Raw genomic sequence first — 13,614 nt, 5'->3', positions numbered from 1 at the left:
TCAGGGTAAGATAAGCAGTTGACGTCAGGGGTGTTCAGCATTAGAGAAGGAGTTGACATCAGGGAGGTTGTTACATTATGGAAAGTTTTTGTTTTTGTCCTTGCTCAGACTGTTACATTAGCTAAGAGTGGGTTTTATGTAAACTAGTCATGTGTGTTGTGCATGTGTTGGGGGTGGAGAGTTTTGCCTAACAGAAAGTTTCTCTCTGAGAAAAGTATCATTTAATGCAGGTGATTTTATTTTTTTAAGCATTGTTTTGTTTTTCTGTTTTCAAATCCAAAAGTTTTCATGAATGTTCACCTGAGTGAAATGACAGCTTAACCGAGTTCTGGTGATTCTGTTGTTGAGGATTTGGATTTAAAGCATTTAAAGAGAAACCTGAAACTGGTTTAGAATATTTGTTTTAAAAATAGTTTTAATTTTTCATTTTTAAAATACTAAAATGTTCTCTAATGGTAGGCGTCTGTGCTTGAAAACTGGAAGGAGAAGGAAGTGTATAAGTTACAGATCATGGAATCACAAGCAGAAGCCTATCTCAAGAACCTGAAGCGGGCGAGCAGGTACTGGGCAACCTCTGCCTGTCGTTTAGTAAACCGGGTCAGAACTGACTTAGATAGTGCACGCAGCTTCTTACCTGGGGACACCCCTGCTCACTCGGCCTCATCCCAACAAAGGTCACAAAAGGAGCAAAGGGGTACAAAGGAGGTTCTGGTTTCTCTTTAAGAAGTGTAGCGAGAACTGACCCAATCATGGTTTGACAGTGTTATTGATCTCCTCAATTAGTAGCTGAAAGCTTGTTTGTGACTTTCAATAGACCAGATTCATGAATTGCTGAGGCCATAAATTTATCTTTACATCTATCGAGCCCTGTTCTTTATTTTTGTAATGAAGTAGGGATTCAGGTTTTATTGGAATGTGTATTAGTTAGGGTTCTCTAGGGAAACAGAACCAACAAGAGGTATCTGTAAATACAAGATTTTTTAAAGTGTCTCATGCAACTGTGGGGATACATGAGTCCAGATTCCATAGGGCAGGATGCACGCTTCCAAATTCCATAGGACAGGCAGCAAACTGGCAACTCCAATGAAGGTGTTTGATGAAGTCTTCAGGAGACGCTGACTAGCCAAAGAAGAAGTGAAGTTTCTCTCTCTTCTCCCTTAAAAGTGTTCAACAAATTGGATTAAATCCAGCTGATTGAATTCTCTCGTTGCGGAACATATGCCCTTCATTGTTGTAACCAGTCACAGGTGCAGTCAGTTGAAGATTTAATAAACCAGCCTGTTGGTTTATTAACCAGCCACAAATGTCCTTGCAGTAACAGTTAGGCCAGTGCTTGCTTGACCAGACACCTGGGCACCATCACCTGGCCAAGTTGACACACGAACCCAACCACCACAGAATGTTTTCAGTATTCCAAGGGACCTTTCTTTTTTTGGTTTTGTTTTTAATGCAAAAGCAGCCTTGACTGTTTAACATGAAGCTGTCAAATGCAGAATGGTCAAATTTCAAAGTTGGGGGAAGAAATTAAAATCCAGGGGAGTATTTGCTCTCTGCCTGTTAGCTTTGGATTTCTGGTTATACCAATAATTAAAATTTCCTGAACTTTCTCTAGTGGTAAGTTTTAAAGATAAAGAATTCTTTAAAAATAGTTTTTCTTTTGTGATCACTTAAATGTGTATGTCTCTAATGTTTAAATGTTTGTTTTCACTTGTACTTGAGTGCTGTTATTTTTTAAAAAATTTCTGAAGTGGATATTAAACTGTTTCATATTTTTTACACTTTTTCAGTGGTTTTGCAGCATGTTCTGAAATTGAGTCCAATATACATTCATGGGAATCATTTCTTTCTAAAGTTAGACAAGGAATTGAGGATACAGAGGTCAGTTTTAAAATATCTTACAATTCGGCAAAATCTGTATAATGGTTGTAATTGTCATATTGAAATACATTGTTTTTTAAATCTGTTAATAAGTACATTTTTTTGATAAAATTATTAAGAAGAGTTTTTCTGAAACTAATGGTATTTTTCTTGGTCAAGTAACTATATTAAAATCTGGAAAGTTATGTTTGATGAGACTGTCGAGTTTTCTGATTAATGGGGTCTTATTTTGAATTTCTTCCCTTAAAGGAAATAACTGTTTTAATACTTTGCATCTCTAATTCACTAGACAGTTGTGTATGATTTTTAATGTATGGTAAGGAAAAGTATTAATTGACAATTGTAGTTTTCTCTTGGAATTTTTTAGAAAAACTAACACTTCTTCTACCTACAGTACGAGTTTGAAGAACAAATTAGTACAGTTAGAAGTGGTTCTCGGCTCAGGGACCTTTGTGAAGTGCAGATTCCCAAGCTTTCGTTCCCTGCCTATCGTCTGGTAAGCCTGTCACAGCTGCTGCTTCTGTTTGTTTTGAAGGAAAGAAAGAAAATGTAATGAATCACAGTGTCTGTCTTAACTGGTCAAAGTGGTGGTTTGCTGTTGTTTTCTGGGAGCAGGGATGCAATGGGTTAATACCGTGCCATGCCGAGGCTTTCATTCCTAAGGCCACTTGTTAACCCTTTCAGCTTTGTAATTGTCATAGAAATGGAAGGTCAGTCTCCCTGCATCTGCATCTGCGTATGAGGACAAGGCTGCAGTGGTCACACCCGGGACACATTTCCGGGACTTTCCTGTGCCCTGGCCTGTCTTTGTGTGTGTGTGTTTTCCTCCATTTGACCCCACTTTCCAGGAGGGGCCCCTGATTCAGGCAGGCACATACAACCAATATCCAATAATTAAGGTCAAACACAGAATAAAAACTATACCTGGTATATGCAAGGGCTTTGTTGGTCTGGCATATCATATTTTACTGCTATTTTGAGGTATTGGCCGTGCATATTTTGAATAATAGTGATCATAATTTTGTTTCATGAACTAAAATATGTCTGAACGTAGTGTCATTTTATTGTGTTCTGGGCTGCAAATCTCCTAGATTTGGAAACTAAATAGATGCTTAATTAATATTCAGTTGCAATGAGTTTAAGTACAAAGGAGCTCAGACTGTAAGAATTTAAAGAAGGGTTGTGTTCAAGAGTTGATCAGAGAAGGTTTCGGGGTGTTTGGGCACTACGTTGCCATCTTCCGGTTCCTTAAGACCGGGTTAGCCTGTTTGCCCTGCCCTGCTTTGCTCCTCCCTGCTGCTCTCGCACCCCCAGCCTGGAGCACTGTCCTGCCCTTCTCTGAGAGTCCATGCGAGTCCACCCTCGCTCGGCCTCACGCTCCATCTCACCGACTTGGATGAAGCCTCCCTGCATATAGGAGCCGGCTCCCGGATGGCGGTTTCTCTCCAGTGCTTTGCACAGTAAGCGGGTGGATTCACCTGCAAAATAAATAAATAAATAACATTTTTAAGTGAAAAATGTGATGTGGTCACCTTGAACCAAGTAAGAAATAGAGTTTCATTTAGAATTAAAGATCACTTCCCATTTGCAGTGTTTCCAAATTCATGTAGCAGATATGGAAAGAAAAACTTTGAACTTGAGAGTAGTTTACTTTCAATGTTTAATTCTAGCTTATGTAATTCTATAAGTACTAAAAGAGTTTTAATATCCCACCCGGATCCTGGGAAACTCTCAGTGTGCCAGCAGCCTGGGCCATAGATGCTCTCCTGCTCCCACCCCCGGTGCGTTTCCCTTGTGTCCCGTTCCTCCCTCTCCATGCAGTGGGTATTCAGTGGTGACCAGGGTCCGATGAGGCCTGCGCCCCCGGAGCACGAGTGATCCTGGAAGAAGAGGCTTTCAACCCACAGTTACAAGCAAAGTGCAGTGCAGTGATTTTCGTAGGGGCGTAGAATGCTCTAGAAGCACAAAGCAGGGGCACTGGCACCGACCTCATCTAGAGGTCTAGGGCTCTGTGGAAGAGTCCCCGTTGGAAGTCTCACCGAGTCAGAGACCTGAACCAGGAATTAACCGGGCAGAGGGGTCAGCAGGTGTGTGTGTTTGAGGAGGGGTGGATGCTGTAGTGTTCGGCGGGTCACAGTGTTCCACATGGAGGCTGTGGATAAAAGAGAGAGAGAGCACACACCCTTGTGTGTCTAAAAGACATTTCGTGTGGCATTTGGGGAGGAAGACTGGAAGTACCCAGGGGCCTCGTTCTTTCAACCGTGTTCAAAGCTTGGCCTCTTCCTTAGGGCTCTGGGAAGCTGATATAGGTTTCAAATAAGGGAGTGATGCCAGATTTGTATTTATGGAGAGCACATTGGCTGCAGGGTGGAGCATTTGGGAGAAGGGCAGGAGTGGATTCTGGTCCGCCATCGGCCACGTCTGGGGGCTGAGTGGCCCCAGGGGCGGAAGGGAGAGAGACCGAGAGACACTGAGGAGGGATGGGTGGGAGGCTGCGCTGCTCGTGAGTTGGGGCGCGGTGTGAGTGTGCGAGGGGTCGAGGATGAGTCCTGGGCCTCTGACCCGGATGTAGGTGAGGTGGATGTTGGAAGAGGAGCTGGTTTGAGGAGATGATGATGAGGCTGGCTTTGAACATGCTGAGTTTGTGTTCCCTTGGAGCCCCCCAAGGGGTCTTGCCCATTAGGAATTTTAGATTTGCAGATTTGGATCTCAGGAAAACATTCCAGCCTGGAAAGTTTCAAAACGTGAGCACCAGCAGCAGCAAGGCCATGAGAGAAAGGGAGGTGGCCAGGAGACTGCCCAGGTGTGAGGCGGAGAAGTTGGGCCTTGGACAGCGTTGCAAGGCGCATCAGCACGGAAAGCACGGGCAGGGGCGTGTGGGGGCACGGGCAGGGGCGTGTGAGCGGCATGGGAGAGCTGGAAGGAGAGCCCAGGGAGGGAGCGGCAGGGTGGGGCCAAGGGCGAGAAGAAGGCTGGACGGCAGGGCCTGGGTGACCAGTGGGCCTGGTGGGGTGGAGATTCTGGATCTTAGCAGGTTTGGGGGCAGTCAGGATAGTTGTTTTTTACTGTGTCAGTCACAAAGTTTAACCGGACATGGAGGAAGCGTGATGAGGTGGTAGCTGAAGAAAAGCAAGTGGGTAAGTGCAATGAACCCACGAAGGCAGTTTTCCAAATTTCACAGAGAAAATAGGAATTTCTGTAGAGTTATTTACAAGTCAGCACCCTACCCGCATTCTGACAACTAACAAGTTATGAAATGAATAATAATTTTTTGAAGGCAACAAATTTTAATTGTTTAGTTCTTGTTTCCTGTGCAGTTGCGTGATCATCCAGGTTATTATGATGCGTAGTGGTCAGTCTTTGTCTGTTGAAGCTTCTGCTTCCAGGAGAGCCCTCACCAAGTGACACCTGCTCTGGTGTTTCCTTCACAGGTTCGTCTTCTGTCACCTCCTGAGTGTTCAGGCCCTGAAAGCCAAGGCCCTGCAATATCTACGAGTGAGGTGACTGGAAGCCAAACCACTGTTCAGGAGGAGCCAGGCCCACCCTCTGCCCGTGACTGCCCCACGGAGGGTCCGTCTGCACCCGAGCCGGCCTCACCCTCCTGTCAGCCTGAGGCCACCCCACCACCAGAGTCTGCTGGGGCTCCCAGCCCCGCTGTTCCATCAGAACCAGGTCTCGCGGCTGCTCAGAGGCCGCCTGTTCCTGGAGGACGTGCCGCTCGTTCCACCCAGGCTGCCAGGAAGCCGTTCAACAGCATCATCGAGCACCTGTCGATGGTCTTCCCGTGCTACGGCAGGTACGGGCCTGAGCTGCCTGGTGAATCAGGGCCACCTGGGCACTGAAACAGAGAGGGTTGCGCAGTTGTTTCACCTCAAATGACGGGTGCTATGTCGTTCTTTCATCCTCTTCCTTCTCATTTTTTTTTTCTTTTTAAACACAGAGATGAGCATTTTCAAACAAATGTTAACTTGCATATCTAGATTTAAAAAGTTGAACCACTGGTCAGTTAACGCTCATCAGAACCAAAGCAGTTTGCCAAGATTTTGATGAGATCATCAAGGCTCCCCAGTACCAGTAGTGGAAATAGCAAATGAGCAGCATGATGCTAGTTTCATATCATTTTGGAAAAAATACCACATACAGCAAGGAAGGCAGCAGCGACTCGCACCCTCTTGCTAGACAGTCCCTCTGATTTGTTGAGATGTGAGGTTGAAACACTGGGATGTGATTTTGTAGTGTATTAGCTGTGCAGGGATCCTTTTCACACCCTGGTTAAAAAGCAGAAGAGCTTCCTGTGACTGGGTCAGCAAGAGTAGTAAATGGGCGTGGGGGTGGTCCAGGCCCTTCAGCCCCTGACCTCTGTCTCCGGGTTGGTCATGGGAAGGGCCCAGACAGGCTCCTCACCTCAGCCAGAGGAGAAGGCGAGGTAGAGAGAGGGACTGTTCCCTGTACCGGCTCGGGAGGGCGGGACCCACCCCCAGGAAGCACCTGCCGTGTGGCCCGTGCGAGTTCTGTCTGTGGTACAATGTTAATTACAGGCTTTGAAGTGGTACTTGGGAAGCAAAGTGGTTATTAAAATATGATCAGCCAGGATCATGCTTCACACCTGTAACTGGAGCCATGTGCCTTTGAAAATAAGTATATTTTGTCTGCAGGTGGGCAGTTAGCCCTGCCTTCATTTGAGAAAAATATAAGTTCTCTCAACGGTAGTTGTCATTCCAGTTGTGTAAAAATATACAAGTTTAATTACCAAGAAGTACCTTACAAATGAAATTGTTTCCAATCCTGACTAAATTTGGGAGTGTTTGAGATAGAAATGCATCCCAACTTTCTGAAGGTTAAAATATTTGGGATATTAACTGTGCAAATACCAAGTTCCTGTTTACAAATGGTATAACTCCCATCCATTGGACTTGTGACACATTCAACTTTGAGAACTTTGTTGTTGGTTAGATTTTTCAAGGAGGAAGTCAGTAAAATTAGTTTCCTCCTGAATAGAAAGAGAGAATTTATTTATTTTAAGTTGGAACCAGTGGTGTCTGATGCTTCAATGATTTCGTGCAAAGCTATGATATTTCCAGTCTGTATGAAGTCAGTTTTCTAAAAATGGATGGATTTCTGAAATAAATCTAGCAGATACACTGTTATGCTGAAATTCTATTGAAATAAATGTTTAGTAACAAACTTGGAAAGATGACTGTGCTTTAAAGTAGTTCTGCTTTTTTTAATATGCAGTTGCTGTTGTTGTCATGGAGTCTACAAATTACTTTTGTTTGTGTATATTTGTTTTTGGTTTTTAGTTGTTAATATTGGCATGGAATATTTCTCAGCAGTAGAAAACTCTGACTTTCTGTTGCCATTTGTCACCCACTTTCCCTTTCAGCACCGAGCTTGCTGGTTTTATTAAAAAAGTGCGAAGTAAAAACAAGAATTCACTTTCAGGATTGAGTGTTGATGAAATTGTCCGAAAAGTAACAGAGCACATCCTAGATGAACAGAATAAGAGAAAGGTCAGTATTTCATCCAGATATAATAAAATGTTCTACTTCATCCATATTTGTTTGTAAAATAAGAGAAATGTAAAAAGAAAAAAAAAAAATTGCTTCAAACCAAAATGTAGAAAGCGGTACTAAAGACAGTAGATGGTGAAGCCGTTAGATAACTGAACTCCGCTTCCATCTGTGCTGTCCCTCCCGCACCCTCTTGCCTCTGTAGCCAAATCCAGGAAAAGACAAGAGGACATCTGAGCCCAGCTCCGATTCTGGGGGCCGCCAGGGCCAACCCTCAGGGGCTGCCGGAATATCACCCAAAACCAAAGGGCAAGAAATGGAAGATGGCTCTGTGAGTGTTGACGTGTAATGTGTGATTGGTTTTACTTTTTGTTTTTTTTAATGAGGAACCAGAAGGAAAAGACATTTTTAAGCTGTGAATCTTTAGCTCTTTTCTCTTCATCTAGACCTCATTTATTTGACCCCAAAATTAGAAGCCAGTTTAGAGGTACTTGAATGTGCCCCGTTAGAATCCCAGCCAGTGTATGGACGAGGCTCTGGTTGTCGTTCTGTGCCTCGATGGAGCCTTTGGGTCTGTCCGCACTGTGGGGGGCTGGGCCTCTGAGCCCTGCCCTTGTTCTGTTGCAGATGGCAAAATACTTTAAATTTTTTTGTATTTTTTTTTTGGTGTAACCTGGAATCACGCAGACTCGATTCCATCACTTGACACTATGAGCCTGAACTCCTTCCCCAGTGTTTCTGGGCCTCCGCTCCTCACCTGTGATAAAGGAGTCCTGTCTGCCTGCCCAGGTGCTGTTGGATTAAATGTCACAGGAGACACGCGGGGTCAAGCACTGAGTTTCCCGTCCTCTCCCCTTCAGCACCTGGAGCCTCCACTGGAATGGGCCTTGCGTTTGGTACACTGGCTCAAGTTTTCTTTTCAGAAATAGGAATTTCATACATTTGCATTGAACTCTTTATCAAATAGTAATATACCTGTGATCTCACTTGATGAGGTATGATGTACTTGTCTTTATATTATACATGAGGAAACTGAGGCACAGACGACTCGTGTGGCTTGCCAGCAGTGGCTCTGCTGAAGACACCGATGCAGCTCAGGTCCAGGTCTTGGACTTGTGTGCAGGCTTGTGGTTCCCTCATGCACGCACGCCGAGCCTGGGTCTGGGAGGCCGTGCTGGGGAGAGCCTTCCTGCGTGGGTGGAGGAGTGGCAGGTGCCTGGGAGCTGGGGTCTGGGGTTGAGTCCGGTGTAGAGCACATTTTACCCCTTTTGTCCGGCAAGGGTATCAGGGTGTAGACAAAATCGAAATTAGAAGCATTGCAGAGCCTCCGGCATTCTCAGCCGTGGGTGCCACCGTCAGGTTGCAGAGCTCTGGTTTGTCCCCTGGAGCTGGTGGGAGGACTAGGGGAGGGTGGGCTGAGGTGTGACCCCCTCCCCATTATCCCACTGGTGCATATTTTTCCAGACTCTTTCATGTGCGCATGTATGTGAATTTAGTCACATCTGTGTGCACTTTTTGTGAGCTCTTTTTTTCCCCACTTAGATAGGTACCATGCCCATCTCTCTAGGCTGGGAAATAGGTTAACTGGACTTTCCAGTCAAGTCTAGCTCCAAGCATGGGGGTGGGAGAGGCTGTGGGGAGGCCTCCTGCCACCATCTCCTTCCCTTCCCCAGGGGCCGTCACCTCTCTTTCTCCCCTGACCCTTACAGGAGCAGCAGTAGAGGGGAGTGGACCCCTCATTCTACTGCATCTGCCCGTCCCTGCCTAGGCAGTGCCAGTGCCATGGGACAAACAGAAACCCCGTTCACCATCTGGTCTTCACAGCTCGCAGGCATTGCCACCAGCTCCGTGCCTTACCCGGTCCCCCCACCACAGCTGCCTTCGTGCACTTGCTTGGCAAAAGCTTTGGGGCAGGCTCCTTACTGTCTGCTAAGGACACAGATAAACAGGGCTCCCGTCATGTCTGTGGGTGCTCGGAGTTAAGGGGGAATTAGCGTGGAAATGAACGTGCAACACAGGGTGAGCTCTGAGCCCTAGGGACAGTTCCCCTTGGGCCTGTGCTGGCTCTGCATCTGCTTTCCCGTGGACAGGCCGCCACTCGCCAGGCTGCGAGCCAAGGAGGCCGGGGCCCGTTCGTCCGTCCTGTGTCCCAGCGCCACACACAGTCCCTGACCCTGGATGTTTGCTGCATGAGGGATCACTTTGGTTTGTTTTGATTTGCACAAGTAATCCACATTCATAGGAACTTCAGAAATAACAAAGGAAAAAAATTAAATCTCCCTTAGCCAGAGATAACTACTGGCCACATTTTATGTATCTTTCCAGACTTCTTCCCTGGGTGTCTATACATATACACATTCTCTTTATTTTTTAAAAACTGAATACAACACATTATATACTGTCTTACATCCTGCTTTTATTCAGCAGTCTTTGTGACTGTCATTCTTTGTCAGTGATGCTAGACCTCCATCGTGATTTTAATCGGCTGCACGATAGTCAGTGTGGACATGTCAGCATCTCCCTTACTAAGTCTCCGACTGTCAGATACTTAGGCAGGTGATTCACTTTTTTTTTTTTATTGCAATTTTATTGAGATATACTCACACATCCAAAGTATACAGTCGGTGGCACACAGTATCGTCATATAGTTCTGCATCCATCACTATAATCAATTTTCAAGCATTTTCATTGCTCCAAAATAATGAAAAAAATATTAAAAAATAGAAAAATAATTTTTAAAATAAAGAAATAAAAAAGAGCACCCAAACCATCCCATACCCCATAGCCCCCCTATTATTTATATATATGTTTTGTCTTATTTTATTACTCATCTGCTGATACACTGGTTAAAGGGAGTGTCAGTTGCCAGGTCACACAGAGATGACTGACTTTTAACATGAAGCTAGTATGGTGCTTTCCATATGGTGTGGGATAAATGGGTGTTTCTAGTATTTGACCTGGGAAATCTGTTAAGCATATAAACATACCTTCTCTGAGAAATCAAAACTTTAAAAGTATGCTTTTTTTTTTTCTTTAAAAATGCTACTAAAAACAAGTTGCTTCCTCAGCCTGCTCAGCTGTAATTGAGAATTCACCTCCTTAGTGGGACAGATAAATGTCTGATGGCCACTTCTAGGAAGAGCTCACATATTAAAAAGAAATTTAGTTGTTCTTTATTATTCAGATATGCTTTTTTCTCCAGGCATCGGGTACAAATTCCTGTGAAATATGCCACGAGGTGCTGAAGTCAAAAAACATGCGTGTGCTGAAATGTGGGCACAAGTTTCACAAAGGGGTAAGGAATTTCTTTCTCTTTGACCATCCTCATTTCATGCTTTGTAAGTACGGAGTGGTTTGAAAATAAAAAAGGAATTTTTTTTTCTAAGCATTGTTACTTCTTGTGTTTTCAGTCCATTTTCTTTGTACACCTTCTATGTCACTGCTCATCGTCTGTCGCCAAAGCCTGATGCTATGGGGAAGGAGGGGAGGTCCCTGGGCCGTGGGGCTGGTATCTGCAGAGCATGTCCTTCTGTCCATGATGTCACGGGCAGAGAAGGGCAGTTGGCTCCATCAGTTGCATCGGTGCTGAAATTAAAAGCAGTGTTAGTCCATTAAGTGATTTCTTACACGTACAGATAAACAGCACAAGTTTGTCAGTTTAGTGCAGTAAAGTCATTAGGTTTAACACTTCAGAGAATTGAAAATAAACCTTACTGGGTCCATCGTGCCTTCCCCGGGACATTCAGGCTCTTCCTCTCCCAAGATTAGTGTGGATCTGTTTTGTCCTGCACCCTGCTGCTGGGTGCAGCAGATGAGGTCTCTGCCCTGCTGATGTAGAATCCCTGGGAAAGGGTTAAGGATGATGTAGAATCCCTGGGAGAGGGTTAAGGATGACCCTCACTAGGAGGAATCCTGCTGACAGCTTGCAGAGTTGCCTTTGTGTGGCCTCCCTGCTCCTAGCATATCTCAGGCAGCACCAGGACATCCAGCAGCAGCTTGGGGGCCTGAGGGGTAGAAAGGCTCCAGGCAAGTCCTGAAAAGGACCAAAGACCAGAACGAGGTGGAGCTCTCGGGATGGGTTAAGGATCAGGGAGGATCAGGTCCAGGGGCTGAGGAAAGGCCACTGCTGGGAGTCAGGGCAGCAGAGGCTAAAGAGCCCAGATCGGAGGCAGGTGTAGGGGGGACATGGAGCGGGACCATCTCCCTGAGCCGGCCGGAGTCCTGGAGTGCTCACGGATCCCATTCTGAGGTGGGAATTCTGCTCCTGGGGCTTCGCGCACATTCCCAGCCTGGGAAGGCCTTGGGGTCCCTGAATCCTGGGGGCCTCCAGGCACTACCGGACTCCGAGGTGCGGCGCTCGCCCTCCTGCCGCAGCTGAGGTGGCCCTGAAAGCACCGACTGACTTCTTTTCCTCCTTTGCAGTGCTTTAAGCAACGGCCGAAAGGGCAGAGGGCTTGCCCGGCTTGCCGCGGCCGGGATCGCCCGTCAGAAGCGTAGCCTGCACGCTCTGGAGAGGCCGCCCCGTTAAAAATCTAGAACCACCTTCCTGCTATTCTAGGCAGGCACAGCTCACTACAGTGTAATCTGCTGGTTTGTCAAACTGGAAGACTCACAGTTCCTACATTTGATATGAAAAGCAGACCTGGAGATTCTTTTACACTGTGTCACAGAGCTAAAAACGGAAATTTTTAATGTAGTCAATATGAAGTCATTTTCCCTCTCTGGTTAAACACGTCGATAATAGCCAGATGGTGGCCAGTAAAATTGTGTGTGTTCACATTTCTGACATTGCTGGGCTGCTGCCCAGGGCCTCTTTGGACATGGGAGGCTTCTTTTAAAGTGTTTTGAGTGCCTCCGAGCAGTGCGTGAACTGTAAATATGCTCAACCTGCCAGTGTGCCCCACTGTCCCCTTTTGTGTTTGAAAAATCTGTTCTACTGGCCCCATAAGAGGGGTAATACTGCCTTTCTAAAGACTTTTTAAATAAGATTTAGTATTCCTGAAAATAAGCCTACAAGTTTCCCTAAACATTCTGCGTTTAAAAAGTGGATTTAAGCAAACCACATTGTAATAATTTGTAACGTGCAAATCATGAAACACTATGTGCTGTTGACTTTTCATTTCAATTTGTCCCCCCCAAAGAGTGTTTATTTTATTTTTCCTTTTAAAAATGTCATCTGATTTTTAAAAATCATCTAAAAAACAGTTTTTATTAGTACAGCGAAGACCTTTTACCTAAATTTGAGGCTCTGTAGTCATTACAGCAACCCTGCTTTTAGAACCTATTTGTTCTAAAATAGGCTTGATCTTGTCCTCTCTCTGTTAATCGCTAGTGTTTGGGAGTCTAGCCAGGGCCTGGCACACACCGATTCCTGGGGGACACAGTCACCGTCGCTCCCCCTCCTCTTCCCGCCACCAGCAGAGACGCATGTGTCACTGGGCTCTCCCGAGGTGTCCCTGTTGTAACCGTGTGGTGTTTGACGTTTGTGCACAGTGATGCATGTACAGTTGTACTGTGACCTGAGAACAAACCGTAACTACTCTGGAAACTGTTTAAAAATTAGATATCACTTAGTGACTTACAAACAGTGGTAAATATAGAAATTTGAATTCTGGACACATTCCATTTCTCGCCAACAGAAAGGATCAAACAATGTGTTCTCTGTTCCACTGTAAACCAAGCCTGTGAGCTGATTTGGTGCCCCCTCGACTTTCGTTCATTGTGAGTTTTGATGTCTTTCTGACTTTGAGCCCATGCAAGCCCACTCCGTTTTGAAACAGGTTCTCCATGCAGGTCCCTGTGACGCTGTGTGTGCAGGACGATGAGGACTGTAGGTAGGGACCAGCTGCAGGGTGCGAGCGTGTTTTGTATATAACTGAGTACTTGTGAACATGCCTTACACGTGTCCAGCAACTTTCAAAATAAAGAGCATTCTAAAAGAATAGTACTTACTGTCATTCTTGTCTATCCTTTCTCAGAAAAATGTTTTAAATGCTTTGTCTTGAAAACTGAAGACTTGTATGTTGTGCTAACATCTTAAAAAGTGGCTTCCTCTGGAGAGAAGAGCCCTGTTGGGTCCATTTTAGAACCTGGATCAGAATAGTCCTTTAGGCTCAAAAAAGGTGGCTACACTCATGTCTGCTCTTCTCCAAGACTGACTTTAAATTTGTGAATGGGAAATTTAGACTGGGTTATAGTTACTGTATTAGGCTAAAATAAGAGATTT

The 13,614-nt window shown here is 45.3% G+C and overlaps 1 protein-coding gene across 1 annotated transcript in view; it reads left to right on the top strand.

The window, feature by feature from the left end:
• TTC3 (tetratricopeptide repeat domain 3) overlaps positions 1-13,332 on the top strand; it is a 117,919-nt gene extending 104,587 nt beyond the window's left edge. The window contains exons 38-45 of the mRNA XM_037831591.1: positions 460-560; positions 1,788-1,878; positions 2,273-2,374; positions 5,310-5,674; positions 7,262-7,388; positions 7,594-7,719; positions 10,591-10,683; positions 11,811-13,332. Coding sequence (XP_037687519.1) covers positions 460-560; positions 1,788-1,878; positions 2,273-2,374; positions 5,310-5,674; positions 7,262-7,388; positions 7,594-7,719; positions 10,591-10,683; positions 11,811-11,885 — 1,080 coding nt within the window. The 3' untranslated portion in view covers positions 11,886-13,332. The remainder of the gene's footprint in view (positions 1-459; positions 561-1,787; positions 1,879-2,272; positions 2,375-5,309; positions 5,675-7,261; positions 7,389-7,593; positions 7,720-10,590; positions 10,684-11,810) is intronic.
• Positions 13,333-13,614: the final 282 nt, after the last annotated feature.

The sequence above is a fragment of the Choloepus didactylus genome, chromosome 1 (genome assembly GCF_015220235.1).
Source record: "Choloepus didactylus isolate mChoDid1 chromosome 1, mChoDid1.pri, whole genome shotgun sequence".
Taxonomy (NCBI): domain Eukaryota; kingdom Metazoa; phylum Chordata; class Mammalia; order Pilosa; family Megalonychidae; genus Choloepus; species Choloepus didactylus.
This window is presented reverse-complemented; position numbering and strand designations above follow the sequence as displayed.